A 21,785-nucleotide genomic window follows, 5' to 3' on the forward strand; every position below is an offset into this window, starting at 1 on the left:
GGGACTGTCACAGCGCTGCAACAATGGGCTCAAACATAGCAATGATTGGCAGGACTGGGCAGTGTTTGGTCTGTTGTACGCAGTTGCTATGGGTCAGAATCGACTCAATGGCACCTAACAACAACAACTAACCTAAGAAGTTGAGTGTTCAAGCCCACCTAGGGGCTCAACATGGTGAGGTGTGCAGTTGAGAGCAAACTGCGCCACTCAGGGGCACCCTTTTTCCCATTAAAAATTGGAGAGTTGAAAACAAGGTCTGGAGCAGCAGGTATCACAGCTGAGGGGAAGGCAGTGGCCCCGCTCGGAGTTTGGCCAGCCTGGGAGCGCTTTTCCCAGCTCTGGGCTTTAGCCACGCAGCCTGCTCACTCTCACTCTGGACCTTGACTTGGGTCCTTTCTGCTTTCTGGGTGAAGTGCCCAATCGCACTGTGGTTACTACCGACACCCGGGTCCATCTGGCCGCCAGGTGGTCGTCTCTTGCTTTCCCTCCCTCCTGAGCCCCTGGGCCGAGATGGTCCCAATCTGCGGCCACCACATGGCAGCCACTCACTTGTGCAGGCAGTCCCACACGCATTGCTTGTGCTGAGTGCTCTGCACGCTCCTCGCTCAAGCTCGCATAGTAGAGCAGGCAGTGAGTTAGGAGTCTAGCTAGGACCTCACTGACCTGAGTCCAGGCAATCACTAAACCTGCTGGGTGACCTCAGGCACGTAACTGGCCCTCTCAGTCCATGTCCCTGTATGGGGATGGTGGTAGGTACTTGCCCGCGCAGTGGGCGGAGGGAGACCTTGGGGAGCTGGCGGTGTCAGTGTCCTAAAACCGCATTTGGCTCTCTTAGGCTGGGCAAAGTGCCTTTTACTTTACGGATAAAGCACGTATTAGGAGGACGCCTCCGCAGCAAGCTCCAAAACCCAAACCTGTTGCCCAGGAGTCAATTTTCAGTCATAGCGACGCTATAGGGCAGAGTAGAACTGCCCCAGAGTTTTTCAAGGAATGTGTGGTGGATTCGAAATGCCGGCCTTTTGGTTAGCAGCCAGAGCTCTTAATTACTACGTCACCAGGGTTTTGGTCTAAAGTTCAGGGCTTTGTAAAAGGGGGCTCGTCAAAGCGTTGGGCCGGGAAGCACTGCAGTGGAGCGAAGCCCAGCCTCCTGGCCTCTCCCGGGCGCCCTCTGCTGGCGGCTTTAGGGAACCCCTCCCCCACCTGACTGGAAGAGAGAGGGTTCTCCAGGCTCAACCGCCCACTCAAGCGACAAGAGGCGGTCCTTGCCTAGTAGCATCGTGGAGCAGGTAATCTGGGGGAAGGGAGGAATAAAACCCAATTTTCACAGCGGTCTTGGACTAAATTTATAATCCATTCATTGTAACTCAAAGACTGGCATCAACTTTATTATTATCTTTTGTTAAATATTTTAGATCTTTTCAGAGAACATGTTTACAAGGGCGTGGGAGATTTTCTTCCCCAGTACATTTTTGTATGTGCAGATACACGACAGGAGGAGAGGTGATATAGACGGGTAGGTAATACTGTCTCTGGTAGACACGTGGGTAGGGCCTAGGGACCCCTGCAGCCCCATCACACACGTTGCTTCTCTGAGAGAAAACGGCTCTGGATTTCCATTAGGTAAAGCCGAGAGACCCAGGTTCCACAAGTCAGGTAATAAGCAGAGGAAGGAGCAAGATGAAGGGGGCCCTCGGGGGAGGGGGAACCGAGGATTTCAGTCATAAATGCCTTCTATGTATCATGAAGTAACACTACACTCGAGTGAGGGTCTGCCGAGCATGCCTCTCTGCTCAGCGCACAGCCGCCTGACCTGCAAGCGCCTTGTTGGGGGTGGGGACGTCAATCGCAGGGATTCTGACTGGGATGAGGGCCTTTCTACTGGCCAGGGGAGTGATGGGGCAATGTGAGCTCATAGAGGGGGCCTGCATAGAACAGCTCAGGCCTCCAGAAAGTCTCTTGGCTGCTCCCCTCTGAGGGCAGAGGCTTGACCTGCCAGGGAACTGCCTCCAGGGACTGGGCACCTTGGCACAGAGGAGGGGATGGCAGAACACAGGGCCACCCCAGGGCCACAAGAACTTCCACTGGTTGCCGAGTGGCACAGGACAACAGTGGGTGGCTCCTTTGTGCCAACCCCAAAGGCTTCCTTGGTGGAACCCATGGTGTTCATCTTTCACTGCTTGGAAGGAGCCTCAGGTGGCAGATCAAGGCCCCAGAGAGAAGAACCAAGTGCTTCTCAAACACAGCAGCTCTAGACCATCAAATGATTCTTTAGATTCTGGGTCTGTCAGTGGATGATGACTGCAGCATCTGCTATGATGGCATTTGACCTAGAGTCAGAGGCAAGAATCTTCTAGATTCAGAAAGGCCTTCCCTGGGCTTTATTCAGAGTGAAGTTTTGAAAAGTAAATTCTTCACAGCAGCTAAAATAGTCTTTGAAGATCTAGCGGAAAAAAAAAAATCTGTTCTCGTTGAATAGCACTCAACACTCAAGGTAAATGACACGCTGTCTTCCTTTCTTTAATCAGTTCTACAGAGATGGCTGCTTTGAGATGGTTAGGTGTTTGGTCAGGCTCAGAAGAGAAACCCCCAAATTCCTCATTTATTACTTTGAGATGAGAAAGATGACACCCTCTCTTCAGCCCCTGAGAGGCAGGTGAAGAAAGCCACTTCCTGAGGGAAGCGAAGGCTGCATGTGGAGAAGACAGCGTTTTGGGCTGGAGCATGAATCCTGGGCTCAAGTGTAGCTCTACCTCAATCATTGTGTGACCCTCAGACCCATACATTCCTCATCAGAAAATGGGGACCATGCCATGGAGACATTCTCCATGGGACCGCCTGATCGGCCCCTGTGGCTGCTGAGCTACATGGAATCTGACTCTGGAAGGGGAAGAGAAACTACAGGGGGCTCAAAGCACGGCCCTGGGCTTGATGGTAGAGTTCAGGGGAGCCCTTGAACCTACAGTTTTGCTCTTCCTACTGGGGAGGATATACAGAGGGAATGGGAAACTCCTCTGCAGCCTGGTCCAAAGGAGATGAGTTCCCAACCTGGGCCCTAGTCCTCTGCTCGTCCTGCCAGGCACAGCCCCCACCACCTGTTGGAGCCCAGGGTCAGCCAGTAGTGGGGGCATTGCCCAGCATTGCCTTAGTAGCTGTTGTCTGTGAAGAAGGGGGCACAGGCCGATGGGGTGCATTCTCCCTCCTCATGCGGCTCTGACAGCTTCCCGTACTCGCTATTGTAAAACACCTGGCCTCCTTGTGCCCCCTGATTGGGCCACCGCCGAATCCCTTGAAGGTCTGCGTGCACGCTGGTCACATCCACATTCCGGCAAGGTCCTTTACAACTGCCAAGACAAGGAAGAAGGCATTAGAGAGGCAAGGAGAGAGGTGGAATTGCACCTGCGTGAGGGTCTGTGGTCTGATTAGAACCACCAAAGACACACCGAAGCAAGCTCAAAGACAGTAGGAAACACACACAGATTTGACTTAAAATAGCAAACTGGTCTGATTTATTTTAGCAAACATTCACTGGAACATTCTTTGTCCCAAGTCTGGGCACAAGACCACAAATAATGCCTGACTTAATCTCTTCAAGTCTGCTTCTACCCTAGTCTTGCCCATCTCAGTAAATGGCGGTACTATTCACTCAATTGCTCAAGCCAAGCACCTCGATGTCACCTTTGCTTCCTTCCTTTCCCTCACCCCTAATATCCAATCCATCCAAAAGTCTTGCCTATTCTAATTCTAAAATGTACCCGTCCACATCTCTTCCATTCCTTTGACCTTATTTTAGAGTGACCTGCCATCATCACATGCTCTGCCATATCCTCCGAGCCGGGTCTCTCCTCTTCCACTCTTGCCTCCCTGCAGCCTAATCTTAAAGAGAGATTCTTTATAGACAGATGGCTTCAGTGGCTTCCCATCACTCTTAGAATGAAATCCAAGCTTCTCACTCTGCTGATGAGGTCCTGCAGAATCAAGCCCCTGCCTGCCTCTCTCTCCCCATGACACTTCACCCTTGGCTCTTGCTTTCTTTGAAAATGTTTGCTTTATTTTTGTTTTGCTTTGTAAATTGCTATCGAAAAGCCTGATGCCAATCTGACTCTCTCTCTCTCTGTAGATAACTTGGTCTTTTTTGCTTAGATTCCCAGAGTTCTTGTCTTTAAAGTCTAATAGTTCTAGTAGGATATGCTTCAGAGTTTACTATTCTGGGCCCATTTTTCCAGGTACCTGGGGGCCCTTCCATTACGTTAACTTCATGACTTCTTTTATTTAAGACAGTTAGCCTTATAAATGTAAAATGTTAGTTCTATCCCACTGTTTGGATCTTCTTCCTCAGGGACTCCAGTTTTACATATATTAGATCTTTTTATGTTTTCTTTGTTGCTCACTTCCTTTATGATCCTTCTTAACTTTTTTTTTCAGAGCTAATATTTTATTGTTTATAAAATATTGCTAAAAACACAATGTGTTCATTTCTCTGTTGATGAGCATTTAGGTTACCTCCAGCTTTCTTAATTATTATTATTTGGTGCAAGCAGTGATGTTATGAATTCTCTTTTATATCTGGAAAAATTTTTGTGTTGTAAAGTACGGGCAGAAATTTGACTTTAAAGATAAGGCTAAATTGATCTTTTTTTTTGTATGCTTGCCAAGTATTTCAATCTTTTTTTTCTTTTAAAATTTTTATTGTGGTTTAAATGAAAGTTTATAAATAAGTCAGTCTCTCATACAAAAATTTATATACAACTTGCTATATACTCCCAGTTGCTTTCCTCCTAATGAGACAGCACACTCCTTCTCTCCACCCTCTATTTTCGTATCCCTTCAGCCAGCTTCTGTCCTCCTCTGCCTTCTCATCTCACCCCCACACAGGAGCTTCCCACATAGTCTCATGCGTCTACTTGATCCAAGAAGCTCACTCTTCACCAGTATCGTTTTCTATCCTGTAGTCCAGTCCAATCCCTGTCTGAAGAGTTGGCTTTGGGAATGGTTCCTATGTTGGGCTAACAGAAAGTCTGGGGACCATGATCACCGGGGTCCTTCTAGTCTCAGTCAGACCATTAAGTCTGGTCTTTTTTACAAGGATTTGAGCTTTGCATCCCACTGCTCTCCTGCTGCCTCAGGGGTTCTCTGCTGTGTTCCCTGTTAGGGCAGTCATCAGTTATGGCCAAGTACCATTTAGTTCTTCTGGTCTGAGCTGATGTAGTCTCTGGTTTATGTGGCCCTTTCTGTCTCTTGGGCTCATAATTACCTGTGTCTTTGGTGTTCTTCACTCTCCTTTGCTCCGGGTGGGTTGAGACTGATGCATTTTAGATGGCCACTTGCTAGCATTTCAAGACCGCCAGATGCCACTTTCCGAAGTGGGATGTAGAATATTTTCTTAATAGATTTTATTATGCCAGTTGACCTAGATGTCCCCTGAAACCATGGTCCCAAACCCCTGCCCCTGCTATGCTGGCCTTCAAAGCTTTCAGTTTATTCAGGAAACTTCTTTGCTTTTGGTTAAGTCCAGTTGTGCCAACCTCTCCTGTATTGTGTGTGGTCTTTCCCTTCACCTAAAATAGTTCTTGTCTACTACCTAATTAGTGATAACCCTCTCCCTCCCTCTCTTCCTACTCTCATAACCATCAAAGAATATTTTCTTCTGTGGTTAAACTATTTCTTGAGTTCTTATAATAGTGGTCTCATACAATATTTCACCTTTTGCAACTGACTACTTTGGTAGTTTTTTAATTACCTTTTCAATCTCTTCTTTGGTTATGGATTTACTTAGTTGCTCTACCGCTGTTTGTGTTAATTTAGGTAGGTAGTGTGTTTCTAGAAATTCATCCATTTCTTCTAGGTTTTCAAATTTGTTAGAGTGCCATTTTTCATAGTAATCTAATATGATTCTTTTAATTCCAGTTGGTTCTGTTGTGATATAGCCCATCTCATTTCTTATTTGGGTTATTTGCTTCCTCTCTTGTTTTTCTTTTGTCAGTTTACCAATGGTTTATTAATTTTGTTAATTTTTTCAAAGACCCAGCTTTTGGTCTTGTTAACTCTTTCAACTGTTTTTCTGTTTTCTATTTCATTTAATTCTGCTGTAATTGTTATTATTTGCTTTCTTCTGGTGCTTGAGGGTTTCTTTTGTTGCTCTCTTTCTATTTGTTCAAGTTGTAAGGATAATTCTTTGACTTTGGCACTTTCTTCTTTTTGTATGTGGGCATTTATTAATATAAATTGACCTCTCAGCACTGCTTTAGCTGTGTTCCAAAGGTTCTGATAGGAAGTGTTTTCATTATCATTGGAGTCTGAGTTTCTTTATTCCATTCTTAATGTCTTCTATAATCCAGTCCTTTTTGAGCATGATATTGTTCAGTTTTCAAGTGTTTGATTTCTTTTCCCTGCTTTTTCTGTTATTGATTTCTACTTTTATGGCCTTATGGTCAGAGAAGATGCTTTGTAATATTTCTATGTTTTGGATTCTGCTAAGGCTTGCTTTATGACCTAATATGTGGTCTATTCTACAGAATGTTCCACGTGCGTTGGAAAAGAAAGTATACTTGGCTGCTGTTGGGTGGAGTGCTCTGTATATGTCTATGAGGTCCAGTTGGTTGATTGTGGCATTTAGATCTTCTGTGTCTTTACTGAGCTTCTTTCTGAATGTTCTGTCCTTCACCGAAAGTGGTGTTTTGAAGTCTCCTACTATCATTGTGGAGCTGTCTATCTCACTTTTCAGTGCTGTTAGACTTTGTTTTATGTATCTTGCACCCCTGTCACTGGGTGCATAAATATTTAATATGGTTATATCCTTCTGGTATATTGTCCCTTTAATCATTATATAGTTCCTTCCTTATCCTTTGTGGGGGATTTAACTTTAAAGTCTATTTTGTCAGAAATTAATATTGCCACTCCTGCTCTTTTTTGATTGTTGTTTGCTTGATATATTTTTTTCCATCCTTTGAGTGTTTGTGTCTCTATGTCTAAGGTGTGTCTCTTGTAGGCAGCATATAAACGGATAGTGTTTTTTAATCCATTCTGCCACTGTTTCTTTATTGGTGTTATTTAGTCCATTTACATTCAGTGTAATTATGGACAGGTATGAGTTTGTGGTGGTGGTTATGAGTTTAGTGCTGTCATTTTGATGTCTTTTTCTGTGTGTTGTTCACAGTTTCTTTTTCCCACTTTTCTGTGCTGAGTAGTTTATCTGTATATATTGTCTTTTCCTCTTATTCATTGTTGTTCTATTTCTGCTGAGTCTTTATTTTTTTCTTGTATTTTACTTTGATGAGTAGGGTTGTTAGTCTCCTTTGTGGTTACCTTAATATTTACCTCTGTTTTTGTAAGTTTAAACCAAACTTTTATTTCTTTATATCGCCTTGACTTCCTCTCCATATGAAAGATCTATGACTACATTTCTTAGTCCCTCTTTATTGTTTTAATGTTCTCTTCTTTTACACAATGACATTGCTGTTTCCCTGTTTTGAGCATTTTTTTAATCTTGATTTATTTTTGTAATTTGTCTATCAGGGTTGAAATCTGGTTGCTCTGTCCTGTGTTCTAGTCTTGGGTTGATATCTGATATTATTGATTTTCTAACCATAGAACTCCCTTTAGTATTTCTTGTAGGTTTGGTTTGGTTTTTATGAATTCTGTAAATTTCTGTTTATCTGGAAATGTCTTAATTTCGCCTTCATATTTGAGAGACAGTTTTACTGGATATATGATTCTTACGTCATATATCCAATTTTTTTCCTTCAGTTTTTTATATAAATCATCCCATTGCCTTCTTGCTTGCATGGTTTCTGCCAAGTAGTTTGAGCTTATTCTTATTGACTCTCCTTTGTAGGTGATTTTTCATTTATCCCTAGGTTCTCTTAAAATTCTCTCTTTATCTTTGGTTTTGGCAAATTTGATTATAATATGTTTTGATGACTTTCTTTTGAGGTCTGCCTTATGTGGACTTCGATGAACATCTTGGATAGATATATTCTCATCTTTCACGATATCAGGGAAGTTTTTTGCCAACAAATTTTCAACAATTCTGTCTGTATTTTCTGTTATCTCTCCCTGTTCTGGTACTCCAATCATTCATAGGTTATTTCTCTTGATAGAGTCCCACATGATTCTTAGGGTTTCTTCTTTTTTTTAAATTATTTTATATTATTTTTCTTTTAATATATTGGTGCCAAGTGTTTTATCTTCAATCTCGGTAATTCTCCCTTCTACTTCCTCAATTCTGCTTCTCTGACTTTCTATTGAGTTGTCTAATTCTGTGATTTTATTGTTAATCTTCTGAATTTCTGATTGCTGTCTCTCTGTGGATTCTTGCAGCTTATTAAATGTTTCATTATGTTCTTGAATAATTTTTTAAATTTCTTCAACCACTTTATCTGTGTGTTCCTTGGCTTGCTCTGTGTTTTGCCTGATGTCCTTCTTGATCTCATTCCTGATGTCTTGAGGAGTTCTATATATTATTCTTTTGTATTCTGCATCTGGTAATTCCAGGAAGGCACCTTCATCCTGAAGATTCCTTGATTCTTTGTTTTGAGAGCTCGTTGAAGGGATCATAATCTGCTTCTTTATGTGATTTGATATTGACTGTTGTCTGAGCCATCTGTAAGTTATTGTATTAGTTTATTTTATGTTTGCTTACTGTATCCTAGCTTCTTGCTTTGTTTTGTTTTGATGTGCCCAAATAGGCTGCTTGAGTGAGCTAGCTTATTTTTCCTTTGAAGCTCTGACGTCCTATCACCAGATGGCTAGAGCTGTTATCATGTATATGAGCCTAGGAGTCCATTCGCTTTTCTTGTATGGATTCAGCTCAGTGTCCAGGTAGTTGGTCATCAAGTGTGTGGTACAGGCTCTGTCCTACAGTCTTAGAGGGGCAGGGGTGATTGGTGTAGATACAGGTATCTCGTTGCAGCAGAGGGTCACCCTCTGAGCAAGGCAGGGGGCTGACAACCATCCTCCAAGTGTCTGTGAGGAAAGTGCTTTCCTGTGCACAGGTGGGTGGGTCCTGCAGATGGCCATGGACAGCCCATGCTTTTGGTTGTAAGGACTGGGAGGTACCACTTATCCTTGGATCCCTGTTGTGGATGGCTAGGTGATATGTGTGGAGCCACCTGATGTGGGTAGATGAGGACCCTGTTTAACAGACAAAGTGATGTCAAACATCAAACACCCACCTCTCCACTGCATAGCTGAAACAGTTCCAGTCAGCCAGCAAGGGCCTATTGTCCTGAAATAGGCTCACACAGGTCCATGCAGCCGCTTCTGTCCTGAGCTCCCCAGCTTATTAGAGTTGGCAGATTATCTTTTCCCCCAGTTGTGAATTTATTCCTTCTCCATGGCTGGGAGAATGGCCCAGGGCACACAGCAGAGCCTATCCTAGGCCCAGGGAAACTGACAGCCACTGAAGCTGGCTTCAGAGCTGGGGGCATGGTAAAATAAAAGTACTTAGCTTTTGCTGAGAGCACCGTTTTCTCTGGTTCCGGAGGTGTGAGTAGGCTTGTGACTGTCTCTCCCTAAGGAAACCATGTCTGGAACACTACTACCACCCCCACTGCCCTCGCTCCAGGGAATGGTGCCTACGGATTCCCAGTGATTCAGGTCCTTTAACTTCTCTCTGCTTTTGAGCCACCTCTCCCTCCTTCTGCCATTCAGTCTGTCTTCTAACTTTGCGTTTGATGTTCAGGGATCCAAGCTTATCATAAATATAATCATTTCACTTGTCTTCTTGGGTCTTTGTTGTAAGAGGGATCTGTGGAAGCATTTGACTATTCCGCTATCTTGGCCCCGCCTCTCAACTCTATTTAAGTTTCATTTTCTTGACGCTTTTCATGTCTATCCTCTGTGTCCTCTACTGTAAGTCTGGTCATATCTATTTTCCTTGGGCACTCTGGTCTGATTAATTCTATGTTTAATTCATCTTGGAGTGTTGTATTCCCTTTTCTTCTTTTTCTCTTCCTCCTCCTCCTCCTTTTTGAATGTTTACATCTAATGAAAAGTTTTAATTCTAATTTTCTGTTTTATTTTTATAATGACTTTGTATGGATAGTGCTTATTTTTTCTGTTTATGATTATTCATGCTGGAATTTACCAGGAATTGCAGAGTATCTTATGGAAAGGGGTAGAAACTTCGGTGGCTCCCTAGGTTTCTTCATTCAGGAGTATCAGACCCACATCTTTAGTACACTTCACAATCCCTTGACTGCATCCTTTTTCCAAAAGCTCCATTCATGTCCCATATTGTATCACCACCAGGGGTCAACCAGTCACCTAGGGAGCACTGGGCCCTCTCATTGGCTACTGCCATGCCACCATGTTGACCAACCACAGCCCAGAGTTTACAGATCCTCCTTTCTCCAACAGATTTAGACAAAGCACCATGCTACAGGTGGCAGTTTCTGGCATCCTGGGTGGCCACCAAAAGGGCTGAATAATGCAACCTGGAAGTGAAGACGAGTTAACTCCCCATGCGATGAACAGTTATCAGGGGATAGGAAGAGACTTGGCATACTCTATTCTCCCCCTCTTGCAGACTTCTCCAAGGCACATTCTGTCTTTGTAACTGTTTGGAGACCATTCCACAAGAATGCACCTGCCAAGCAAACTGCTGGCCAAGGCAAACCTTTTGTTGCCCCTAAAGTGCAGTTTTTGTAATGAATGGATCCCTCGTGTGTCTGTCTTCTTCTGAATTCTTGATACTATCTTGCTTCCCAAAGGACAGTTTCTTCTTTTCTTTCATCCCCCAGTATCTGAGGTGCAGCACCTTCTTCTTATTCACTGTCTGTTCAGAAGCACTGCCTTCACAAGACAGGTACTGCTTGTGCCTCAAACTTTCCTCCTGGAGGCATTATCTCCCCAGCCACCTCCATTATCTTCCCCAGTCTATATGGCTGTTGTCCCAAGGACCTTGCCTCATTCTCCTCTTGCTGGAGAGTCTCCGTCTGATGCTTGTTCTCTGCCAGTCTTGAGTTTTTAGTTTCTACTCACACACACACTGAAGTGTCTCCTGGTTACACTATTAAAAAAAAACCAAATCCATTGCCATAGAGTCAATTCCGACTGCCCTATAGGGTTTCCAAAGAGCGACTGGTGGGTTCCAACTGTTGAACTTTTGGTTTGCAGCCAAGCTCTTACGCACTGTGCCACTAGGGCTCCTGGTTACACTATAGGCATGGGTTATGAATGACTTTATTTGATATCCTTGATGATCTGAGTCATTTTTAAGAAGATGTGTGAAGATTTGAATTTAAGCAGCTGTTTACCCTTTTTACTTACTTTCTTTTGAATGATAAAATACTGCTTGATAAAGAACCATTAACCAAAATCTACTCTGTCAATGCAACTAACATTAATTTTTCAAAACTAGGTTACTAATAGAAGTTATCTGGCAGAATCATTTAGAGGAAAAAAGAAAAGAAGGGAGGCAAGGACACAAAACACAGATGCAGAAATTATTTCTGGGTTGATCCCACAACTGCCAGTGTTAATGGTGCTGCAAACACACCGTTTTTAGGCTGGTATAAAAGGTAATCAAATGATTGGTTAAGGTGTAGACGTCATAAATACACCCACAAGAAATGTGGAAAATGACATCAACTATTTTAATGTTGGAGCCCTGCTGGCACAGTGGTTAACAGCTCAGGCTGCTAACCAAAAGGTCGGCAGTTCAAATCCACCAGCCACTTCTTGGAAACCCTATGGGACAGTTCTATCCTGTCCTATAGGGTCACTATGAATCAGAATTGACTTGATGGCAACAGATTTGGGTTTTTATAAAAAAAATTTTTTTTTTAAATAATATTATGCAAATAAATATACCTGTGCTTTGGGGTAAAATTTTCAGTGACAACAGCATATACTGACTCAAAAACAGGTTAGGTAAAAGTGAAAACTGTGTCAGATGATCCAAAACGTGGCTCTTGACAAAGACACTGATGCCCAAGGTGCAAGTGAATGGTCTAAATGAAGTAATTCCTTGAAGAAAGTGGAAAAGAGTGATGTTTTGTATAATGCCATAGGCCATGTCATTTAAACAGGTATGTGTAAATAAATTAATAAAGAAAATATTTTAAGTAGATATTTAACTATTTGATCTGTACCTTTAGAAGTTTAAATTTTTTGGTATCTTCTTGTTGGGCAAATGGAGCTCACCCTATACACGGGGTCACTCTCTGTATAGGCAAACACGAGTACTTCTCTGTAACTGTATTCTTAAAATATGATCCCTGCCAGCTCCAGGTTATATTATCTGCCTGACTCCTGTGGCCGTCAGGCTAAGTGCTGGGCGTCAGGGGATGGGTTGGACTCTCCCTGGCTGGGCGGGGGCAGTATGTGTACACTGAGGATGGCGGATCACACATGGTTCCACAAAGAGGTGGCATCGGAGCATCTGATAATTGAACACAGGCTTGAAAGTGGAAGCCTAAAAGGGAGGTGTCAGGAACCAGCTTGTGCATGTGCTGCTGGGCCAGAACGGTGACAGGGGAGTGGGGATGTGTTTGAGAGGATGGATTGCCGAAGGCCTGAAGTCTCAGAGTGGTTTGCCTTGAATACATAAAAAGGTAGTGGGAAGCCATGAAATGTTCTGACTAAGAGAGAACCAGCCTCTCTCACCAGGCACTGCGTTCAGCCCCCAGGGCTACCAGCCCCTGTTGAGACCCCTCTGGGGTGGACAGCCCCAGTCAGTGCCATTCTTACAGAGGAGAAGGCTCCAGAAGGCTTTATGTTATGGATTGAATTATGTCTCTCAAATAGATATGCTGAAGTCCTAATCCTTGGTACCTGTGAATGTGACCTTGTTAGGAAACAGGGTCTTTGAAGATGCTATCAGTTAACATGAGGTAATACTAGGTAGGCTGGGTCTTAATCTCATCTGAGTTGTATCCTTATAAAAGAAGAGACACAGAGGTACAGAGACACAGGGCAAAGATGACCATGTGAAGATCTATCTATAAGTCAGGAACACCTGGAGCTATCAGAAGCTGGAAGGACCTTCCCCTAGAGCAGACAGAGACAGCACAGGCCTGCCAACTGGACTCCTAGTCTATAGAACTGTGAAACAATAAATTTCCGTTTTGAAAAGTCACCCAGTTTATGGTATTTTGTTACAGCCATCCCAGGACACTAAGACACCTTACCTGAAGCTACCTTCTTGTCTATGTCTGTTCTCTATCCGCTCAAACTCCTCAGACGCCAGCACCATCCCACTGTCTGTCTGGTTATCCTGTGCAGAAAGAGCAAGTCTAGAGCTGTGTGCTGCCCTAGACCCTTCTGAGGGGCAGCTATCTCCAGCCGGAAGGGACACATGAACCTGTGTATCTGCTGACTTAATGCCCCCGGCCCCCTGGGAATTGATGGAGAACCTGGGCAGAGCCTGCGGAAGAGGGGTCACATACCCCAATCCACAGAGCGAGAAACAGGTTCTGGGGGGTAATGCCTGGTCCACGCTTGGGAGGTAGAAAAGCTGAGATGCACCACACTGGGGGCCCACAGGTGGTCAAGCATGGGCTCAGGGTATGGTTAAAGCAGAAGCACCAAGAGAAAATGGGGACAATATTTGAACTTTAGTGGGGCTTTGCTACCCTTAGATTGTGGTTTGGTGTGGTTTTTATCTGCAATTACACAAGTGGGGCCTGCAATCTTTTCAGCGCTTGGGGCCCTCTGCAGTCATCCTCTGGCCCTGGAGACAGGAACTTGGGCCAACCTGGCTCTGATCCAGGCCTCCTGTTGTTCCTCTGCTACCCCCAGGGCCTCCCACGGGCTCAGCATTTACTGACCAGGACCCAGAACCCACGGCCCTTCATCTGGGAGGGAGGCTGGCCTGGGAGGCTGGGGCTCGAATCCTGGGTGCATGCTGCTGGAATTCATGTTTGGGGGGCACAGCCTCCTCTTTGACAAAAGGGAGACACTAGGACCAGCTTCAGGGAGCACCTTGTTCAAACTGTTTACCTGCATCTGAGAATACAGGTGTCATCACCTGAACGGACACCTGTGTTTTCCTGTCCTGGGCACCCCAGCCTCCTCTTTAGTGATACGGTCCCCTACCACAGGCAATGTGGCTTGGTGTGCCGACTGCCACCAAATGGGGCCCGTGACTCAGGCTAATCCACTGAGAGCCACTGGGATAGAGAAGCTGCCTTTCTATGGGGTTTCTAGGCTGTGGGGCGAGAGCCGGGTTGGGAGTGATGGCAGTGATGACACAGGGGAAAGCAGCTGAGGGACAGAAGCGTCTTGTGAGCTCCCAGATCCAGACATGCCTGAGGCTCGCCCTGGACTTGACATCTTCAGGGACAACGGGCTCTGTTTTCCGCTGGAGTGAGACTGAGTTGGTTTCTGCCACTTGCTTCAGAGTTCCTGACTGCCCGTCACCTCCACCCAGAGAGATAGCCCTGACCTGAAGACCACAGCTCCCCTCTTCCCAGTTATCACCAGGGAGCTCACCACCAAGGCTTTGTAGGTTGTTGGGGTCATGGGAAATTCTTCGAACGTTTTCATCCTGGAGGGACCCTGGGTCTGAGTTCCTCTAGCCAGGCACCCAGGAAAGGACACGCAATTGTAGTATCTGTGGAGATAAAATGGAAAGTGCTGGAGAAACACACCTCAGTAACCCTCCTGAGAGTCCTCTCTACCTCTCCTTCTACCCTCTTTTCTTTCAGGAAGAACCTTGAGCCTGGGGCATGAGGATTGGTACCCCTCCCCAGGCTCCACTTCCATATGGTGGTCATGTCCCTCCCTGCCCAGAGCCTCTCCTATACCAGAGGGATAAAGCCTCATGAGTCCACTGCTGGGAAGAGTGTGGAAGGAGAGTGGCCACACCGAGGCCCCCCGCGGCTTTACCCACACCCAGTTCAGCCATTTACAATGACTCTGCTATGTTAGTTGGTCTGTAACAGTCCCTCATGTCTCTAAAATTTGCTTTTCCTTGATGACTTATGAGGATAAAATATACCATGTCCAAGCTGCTTCCCTGCCCGACCCCCACCCCACCCCACTCCTGGGCCCTGAAGGGCAGCTGACCTGGCGGCCAGGCTGTGGCGGTTCAGGCTGGGCGGGCTGCACTTGGAGTCGGTGCCGGCGACGACATGCAGCGCTGTGGTGGACGCCTGCAGGAAGCTGCCCTCCTCAGAACTCTGGGAGCCCCGTGGGGGCACGAAGTCCTCCTCTTCCTGGCAGGGACAGGACAGGCATCTGGGGTCAGACATCACGCACACCCTCCCTGGCGGGCCCTGCATTGGACTGCATGGTTCCTTCCTTGAGAAGTGGGCTCTAACTGTGGTGGTGCCTTGAACGTCCTGAGGTCTGAGCGAGATTCCCACCCAGAGGCTGGTACACTGCAGCTCTCGCGACACGTGGCACCTCAAGGTTGATGAAGGCTGGCTGCGTGCTGCTAGTAAAACCAGCTGCTATTAAGTGGGTTACACTCATGGTGACCCCATGTGTGTCAGAGGAGAACTGGACTCCAGAGAGTTTTTAATGGCTGACTTTTTGGAGGTAGATCAGCAGGTCTTTCTTCTGAGGCACCTCTGGGTGGGTTTGAGCATTCAAACTTTTGGTTAGCAGCCGAGAGCGTTAACCATTTGCGCCACTCAGGAACTCCTGCTGTGTGCCAGTCTCCCAAAATTCTCACAACAGCTCTCCATTTTATGCATGAAGAAGGCACCCTTCAGGGGGTTGGGGGCAGGCCAGGACCCAGCCACAGTGCCCTCAGTCCAGGGTCCTCAGCTGTCCCTGCAGCCTCAGGAGCCAATGTGAATGCTTCCCACACTCTTCATCCTGGGGCAGAACTGAACCCAAAGTGCCTGTCCCCAGCCCCTGGGAGCCCCTGCTCATAGCTCTCTCCTCTATCCCCCACTGTGTCCACGGATGGTCCCTGGTGCTGGTCGTGAGCTGGGCCCTGAGCTGGCTTTGTTCCCTGCCATCAAGGAACACCATGTGTGAGGGAAATACGCTAGGACACAGAGGACAAGGGCCTGTGTGCTTGATGGGTACAAAGAGTAGAGTGGGCCTGAGGTGCAGTGAGGGAGATGAGGGAGTTTTCATGATTATGATGCTGGGGAGGTGAGGGTCTGCTTTGCAGGCCCAGTGAGAAACCAGCACAGAAATGGGAGAAGCATAGCATCCCCACAGTCACCGTGATGCTGTTTATAGTGGCCTGGAGCTCCCCGTGGGCAAGGACAGCAGGCTCTGACCATCCACGTGATGGCCAGCAAGGCGCTGGTGGGTGTGTGCTCAACAGGAAGATGCCTGTGTCTCCAGCTCGAATAGCTGGGGTGTGGAGGTGGGGGCGCAGGCAGTGGGCACTGGAAAGCAGGCCCAGGTGCCTGGAGACTGGCTCTGCACAAACTTTCACCTGGTAGATGAGAGCCATGCAGGACTGACAGGGCTGAACACAGGACTCGGGGAGGGGGCGGTCGGAGAGGGGGCAGGCCAGGGCCCTGCTGGACAGGAGGGAGGCCCAGGAGAAAGGACCAGAGGCTGCAGCAGGACAGGGAGGAGGGGCTCACCTGTTGTCCTCTGCCCTGCAGCAGATCCCCCAGGATCTCCACCAGCTCAGAGAATGCAGGCCTGGCCTTGGGGTCTCCAGACCAGCAGCTTAGCATGACGCGGCGTCTGTGGGGTACAGTGTGGTGTAGGACTGTGGTCTGAGCATGCCCCGTTGCCCCTCCACCAGCAGACCCACCCCAGCCACCCTGACCTGCCCTGTTCCCTTCCACCTCCAGGCTCAGGCCCACACTGTCCTTCCTGCCTTGGGTTCCCTTCCTTCACTCAGTTCAGTGTCTCTCCTTGGGGACACCTTCCCTGATCACTGGCTGCTCCCTTGGTGTCCCCTCTCGGTGCCCATCACAGCCCTGGTTTCATGGTGGTCTGTGTGTTTTTAGGGCAGTGGCCAGGCCTGTGCTATCTGCGCTGGCCTCCACGGTCGGCATCCCCTGGCGGATGCTGAGGAGAGTTGTTAGGTGGATGAGTAGAGGGGAGAGGAGAGTGAGAGAATGCATGCCGAAGGCCCCCCCAACCCACCCCTTCTCCTGGTCCCGTGGGGACACTCACATGGCAGGAGTGGCCAGCTCTGGGGCCCTCATTCTGGTGCCATCTTTGAGCCGCTGGCAGAACTCCTCATTGATCTGTACCCCAGGGTATGGGGAGGCCCCTGACAGCAGGACATGGGGGTGTGAGCAGGCAGCAGGCACCTCACTGGTCAGCCCAGCTGCCCAATCACCTCCCCTCACCCACAGCAGGGTGCCCTTCCTGCTGCTCCCAGCTGGCCTGGGCCAGTCGTTTCCCCTCCCCAAGCTCTGGCTCCTGACTTGGTCACAAGAGGATGCTGCACCCACTTGCTAGAGTTGCTGTGCACGTGACTGTGGTACCTATGCCAGGCATCTGGCACACAGTAGGCATGCAGGACTCATTAGCTCAAACATGGTTACCTACTGGGATCATCAGGGGGCGGAGCCAGTGTTGAGCCAGTTCAGCAAGAAAGCCCTTGCTTGCCTCAATGACCCCTCTTTGGACAGACTTCCCTGGCCTCCCAGTCCATTCCCTCCTAAGTCCTGTCAGCTCCTTCCTCCTGAACATACCCTCTTCTCTCTCCCCCGCCCCCCTCCCAACCCTGACCCAGGCACCTCCTCTCTGCCAACCACTGGAATAGCCCTAACTGGCCTCTCTGTTTTCGAAAACTTTTTTTTTTTTCCCTTGATCATTTCCTACTCAGCAGCCAGAGTGATGCTTTTAAAACACTAGTCAGTTGGCATCTCTCCTTCACTCAGAACTCTGCAGGCTCCCATGCGACTTAAATTCCAAGTCCTCACCCTGGCCATAGTAACGGTTGCCTGGCTGCCTCTCCTACACTCCAGCCTCATCTCTTGATGCACCCTCTCAGCCCCCGCCTGCTCTCCTCTGCACCCTGACCACCTCTGACACACAAGGCTGTGGGCCTGGCTGCCCTTTTTTCTGGGACTGCTCTCCTCCCAGGCCCCCTGCTTCACCTACCCATCCTTCATTCCAAATCAGTTGCTGTTGAATCATTTCCAACTCCTGGCAACCCCTCACGTGTCAGAGTGGAACTATCCCTCCATGGGGTTTTCAATGGCTAATTTTTTAGAGGTAGATTGCCAGGCTTTTCCTCAGAGGTGCCTCTGGGTAGACTACAACCCCCAACCTTTCAGTTAGCACCAAAGTGTTTTAACAACCATTTGCACTGCCCAGGGCCCTTCCCTGGCCCCTGGGGCTTAACAGCAGCCCATCCTTCCTGTACTCTTTAAAACCAAAAAAACAAAAACAAAAACCATTGCCATCAAGTTGATTTTGACTTATAGTAACCCTATAGGCACAGTAGAACTGCCCCATAGGGTCTGCAAGGCTGTAAATCTTACAGAAGCAGACTGCCACATCTTTCTCCCATAAAGCAGCTGATGGGTTTGAAACACTGACCTTTTGGTTAGCAGCATAGCGTTTAACCACTGCGCTACCAGTGCTCCTCCCTGTACTTTTCAGACTGCTTTATTTTTAGTAACAGCATCTATCATTGTTGCCATCTGATGGTATTTTTACTTCGTCACTTGTTCATTGCCTCCCCCCACACTAGCTGGGGACTTCCATGGGCTTGTCCGCTGTGGCTTTTATACATTGGTGTTCTTATCGAACGAGCACTCCCATCTCCTCTGGGCCTCTTCCCAACTCCGTGAGGGCAGGAGCAGCATCCCCATGTGGCAGGTGGGGAGTGTGAAGCTGGTACAGGGAAGGGGCTCACCTAGTAGGAGACAGACCTGGGGGGAGACCCAGGCATGGCCCCCGCTCTGCAGCCCCATGGCGAGTCCTGGGCATGCCTGTCTTCAAGCTGGGGCTGCCGTGTGAACACAGCAGCACAGGCTCCAGTACACAGCCCTCCAGAGGTGGTGCCAGGGCCTGGCCCGTGTTGGAGGCCAAGTCCTCTGGGAGCCTGGGCCTGGCCACGGAGGGGAGTGGACTCTTGGTGTCTCAGAATGATCTATGCACTTGCTCCAAGTGTACACCCCTGCTGCCCTGTTCCTGTATCAGAGCAGCTGGTGTGGGAGCTGGGGCAGGTGACCCTGGCCCCCTGGAGCTGAGAGTGCCTGTGCCAACTCTCACAGCTGGGTGCTAGTTAGCCCGGCTGCCGCACTCACCCAGAGAGAAGATCTCCCAGAGCAGCACCCCAAAGGACCACACGTCACTCTGCGTGGTGTACACCTTGTCGAAGATGCTTTCAGGAGCCATCCACTTTAGGGGCAGCCGGGCCTGTAGGAGGCAAGTGTGAGACCTGGGGTGGCCTCCGTCTCTCCAGGACTTGGTCACTCCCCTGCCTGTGTTCTGGCAGCTCCTGCAGGGTGGCCCTGCCCTGTTCTCCTCCTTTCTGTCTCCCTGCTCTGTGGCTCCCCACTCTGGCACCCCGTCCCATCCACCCTCTGCAGGCACCTTTGGTCTCACTTGAAGGCTTCTTCATGGCTGCGGTTGTCCTGGGTCTGCCTGGCCCCTCTCTTCCTCTGAGGTTTTTTGAGGCACACTCTACCCCCTCCTCCAGCTACCAACCCTCAGCCCAGCTCCTGTGGGGCCAGGCCTTGCATGCCCTTACCATCTGCCCCCAACACACTTGTCCTCTGGCAGCTCCGCTTTGACAAACATACTCTGTCTGCTCTGTCCCCTCACTAGAAGCCTGGTGGTCGCTCCTGACCCTCCTCCCTCCTGTGGCCTCTCACTTCCAATGGATCTTCCCTACCGCCCATCTCTCTCTCTGTATGGCCTTGACCTCTGCCTCTTCCCTTCACCCTGATGCCATTCTCCTCACAGCTGGCAGGGGGGCAGTCTTGTAAATGTGTACCTGGCCCTCACCCCCTCACCTCCACATGCTCCAAACACTGTGAGTTAGGGTTAAGGACAAAAGCTGAGGCCAGGGCCTGTCCTGGCCTGGACCCACCCTGCTCATCTCCCTGCTTCCAACCCCCTCCCCTATCCCCAACTCCTGACCAACCTTAGAGGCTCATTCAGGCACCTCCCTTGCAGAGCTCCACCAGAGAGGGGCAGGCTACCTCCCAAGCACCAGGCCAGCCCGTCTCCAGGACTGGCACCTCATGGGGTCCATGACTGCATGTTCAGGACCCCCAGGGCAGGCCAAGGACTCAGTGTCCATCAAACGGACCCAGGCATTGGTCAAAACACAAGCTCCAATCTGAGAAGTTTAGTCCCTGCTTGTCAACTCCTATTTCATTTCCCTGCCCCAAGCTCCCTCAGTGGGGTTACTGGTGTCCCCTGCAGGCTCAGGGCCCCCAGGCCCCAAGGTGCGTCCAGGGGACAGTAAGTGCCCCCGCAGCTGGGCAGGTGGCCTGGATCCTGTAAGCCTGGCAAAGCAGAGTCCTGCATCAGCCCCTCCCCACCTACCCTGCTACCTCCACCTCCCTTTCTCACAGTGCCTGCACTCACACTGCCCTTGCGGACATAGTCCGGGTCTTTGTAGATATCCCGGGCGAGGCCGAAGTCGCAGATCTTCACCACATCGCTCTCTGACAGCAGAATGTTCCGAGCAGCCAGGTCCCTGTGGATGCACTAGGGGCATGGGAGGTGTGGGGTGGGCGGCCATCAGAGCAGGAACCCAGTGACGTCCATGCCTGGAGCTCTGGGGTGCCCACCTCAGCCCTGCTCTTTTGGGGAAGGTGTTGCTCCTGGTTAGCAGAGTTATCAACTCTGAGTCTGTATGTCCCCAGGACTCTCCACAGAGAGGGCTCACGGAATTGTGGGGATGGCAGAGACAGTTGGGAGGTCACCCAGACTCTGACTCCACATCCCCCTCTGCCAGCTGGGAGACCTTGGGAAGTCACTTCCACACTCTGGGCTCAGTTGTTTCCTCTGTAAAATGGGAGACACTGCTCCACCACAGGGTCTTTTTGCGGGTGAAGTTAGAACTGAACCCATCTTGCCACACTGGTGGGTTTGCACCCTTCCCCCTCCTAGAAGTGCCTTCTAGGAGGCAGCTTACCTTGCGGGAGGCCAGGAACTCCATCCCCCGGGCCACCTGGAAGCTGTAGCAGACCAGGTCTTCCATAGTCAGTGGGCTCAGCCATAGGTCCTCTGCTGCATGAAGGAGTGAAGTGGACTCAGGAGAGGCCTCCTCCATGACTTTCATCTCCCAGCCCCCAAGGGCTGTATCCCTGACAGCATCTCTCCTGACCTAGCCTCTGAGGCCCCCAGCACCAGCTAAGAAGCATGTTAGCCTCTATTTTATCTGGGACACCGAGAGCTCAGAAAAGTCTATTACTCCACTGGGCCTTTGCACATGTTACTGTGACCTGAACTGCTCCCATCTGTGAGGCAAACTCCTATTCACCCTGTGATGCTCAAGTCAAATGTCTCTGTAAAACTGTCCCTGAAGTGTCCTCCCTTTCTAAGGCAGAGCCCATTACATGATCCTTCACCTGCACATGCAGCCTTGTGTGTGTGGCTAGACAGTAAGCCCCGCTATGGAGGACACCAGGCCAACTTATCCCAGGGTCCCCTGATTTTGAGGTATCACCATGCCAGCCAGACATGGTGGGGCAGAAGGTGGGGGAATGCAACCTCTTACCGTCTCCAACTGAAGGCGCCTGTCCTGCCACGCCCTTGCCGATCAGTAGCCGAACGGGGAGGGCTCTGTCGCTGCTTCCGGATTGGTTCCTTCGGTCAGCCTTCGCACCCTCCACCATGGCCTGGAAACGCCTTTGCTGCTCTGGGGACTTCTCCTGAAGAGGCGCATAGCGGGTCTTAGGGTGGCCACCTCCCCGGTTCCACCCCCTTTAGCAGAAGAGTTT

The 21,785-nt window shown here is 49.0% G+C and overlaps 1 protein-coding gene across 1 annotated transcript in view; it reads right to left on the reverse strand.

Annotated features, from left to right (window-relative positions):
* Positions 1-1,260: 1,260 nt before the first annotated feature.
* FLT4 (fms related receptor tyrosine kinase 4) overlaps positions 1,261-21,785 on the reverse strand; it is a 34,476-nt gene continuing 13,951 nt past the window's right edge. The window contains exons 22-31 of the mRNA XM_064279728.1: positions 21,563-21,716; positions 20,978-21,072; positions 20,425-20,547; positions 19,134-19,245; positions 17,041-17,140; positions 16,497-16,602; positions 15,010-15,158; positions 14,434-14,554; positions 13,131-13,216; positions 1,261-3,341 (exon numbers count right to left, since the gene is read on the reverse strand). Of these exons, the coding sequence (XP_064135798.1) occupies positions 3,143-3,341; positions 13,131-13,216; positions 14,434-14,554; positions 15,010-15,158; positions 16,497-16,602; positions 17,041-17,140; positions 19,134-19,245; positions 20,425-20,547; positions 20,978-21,072; positions 21,563-21,716 (1,245 nt within the window). The 3' untranslated portion in view covers positions 1,261-3,142. The remainder of the gene's footprint in view (positions 3,342-13,130; positions 13,217-14,433; positions 14,555-15,009; positions 15,159-16,496; positions 16,603-17,040; positions 17,141-19,133; positions 19,246-20,424; positions 20,548-20,977; positions 21,073-21,562; positions 21,717-21,785) is intronic.

The sequence above is a fragment of the Loxodonta africana genome, chromosome 2 (genome assembly GCF_030014295.1).
Source record: "Loxodonta africana isolate mLoxAfr1 chromosome 2, mLoxAfr1.hap2, whole genome shotgun sequence".
Taxonomy (NCBI): domain Eukaryota; kingdom Metazoa; phylum Chordata; class Mammalia; order Proboscidea; family Elephantidae; genus Loxodonta; species Loxodonta africana.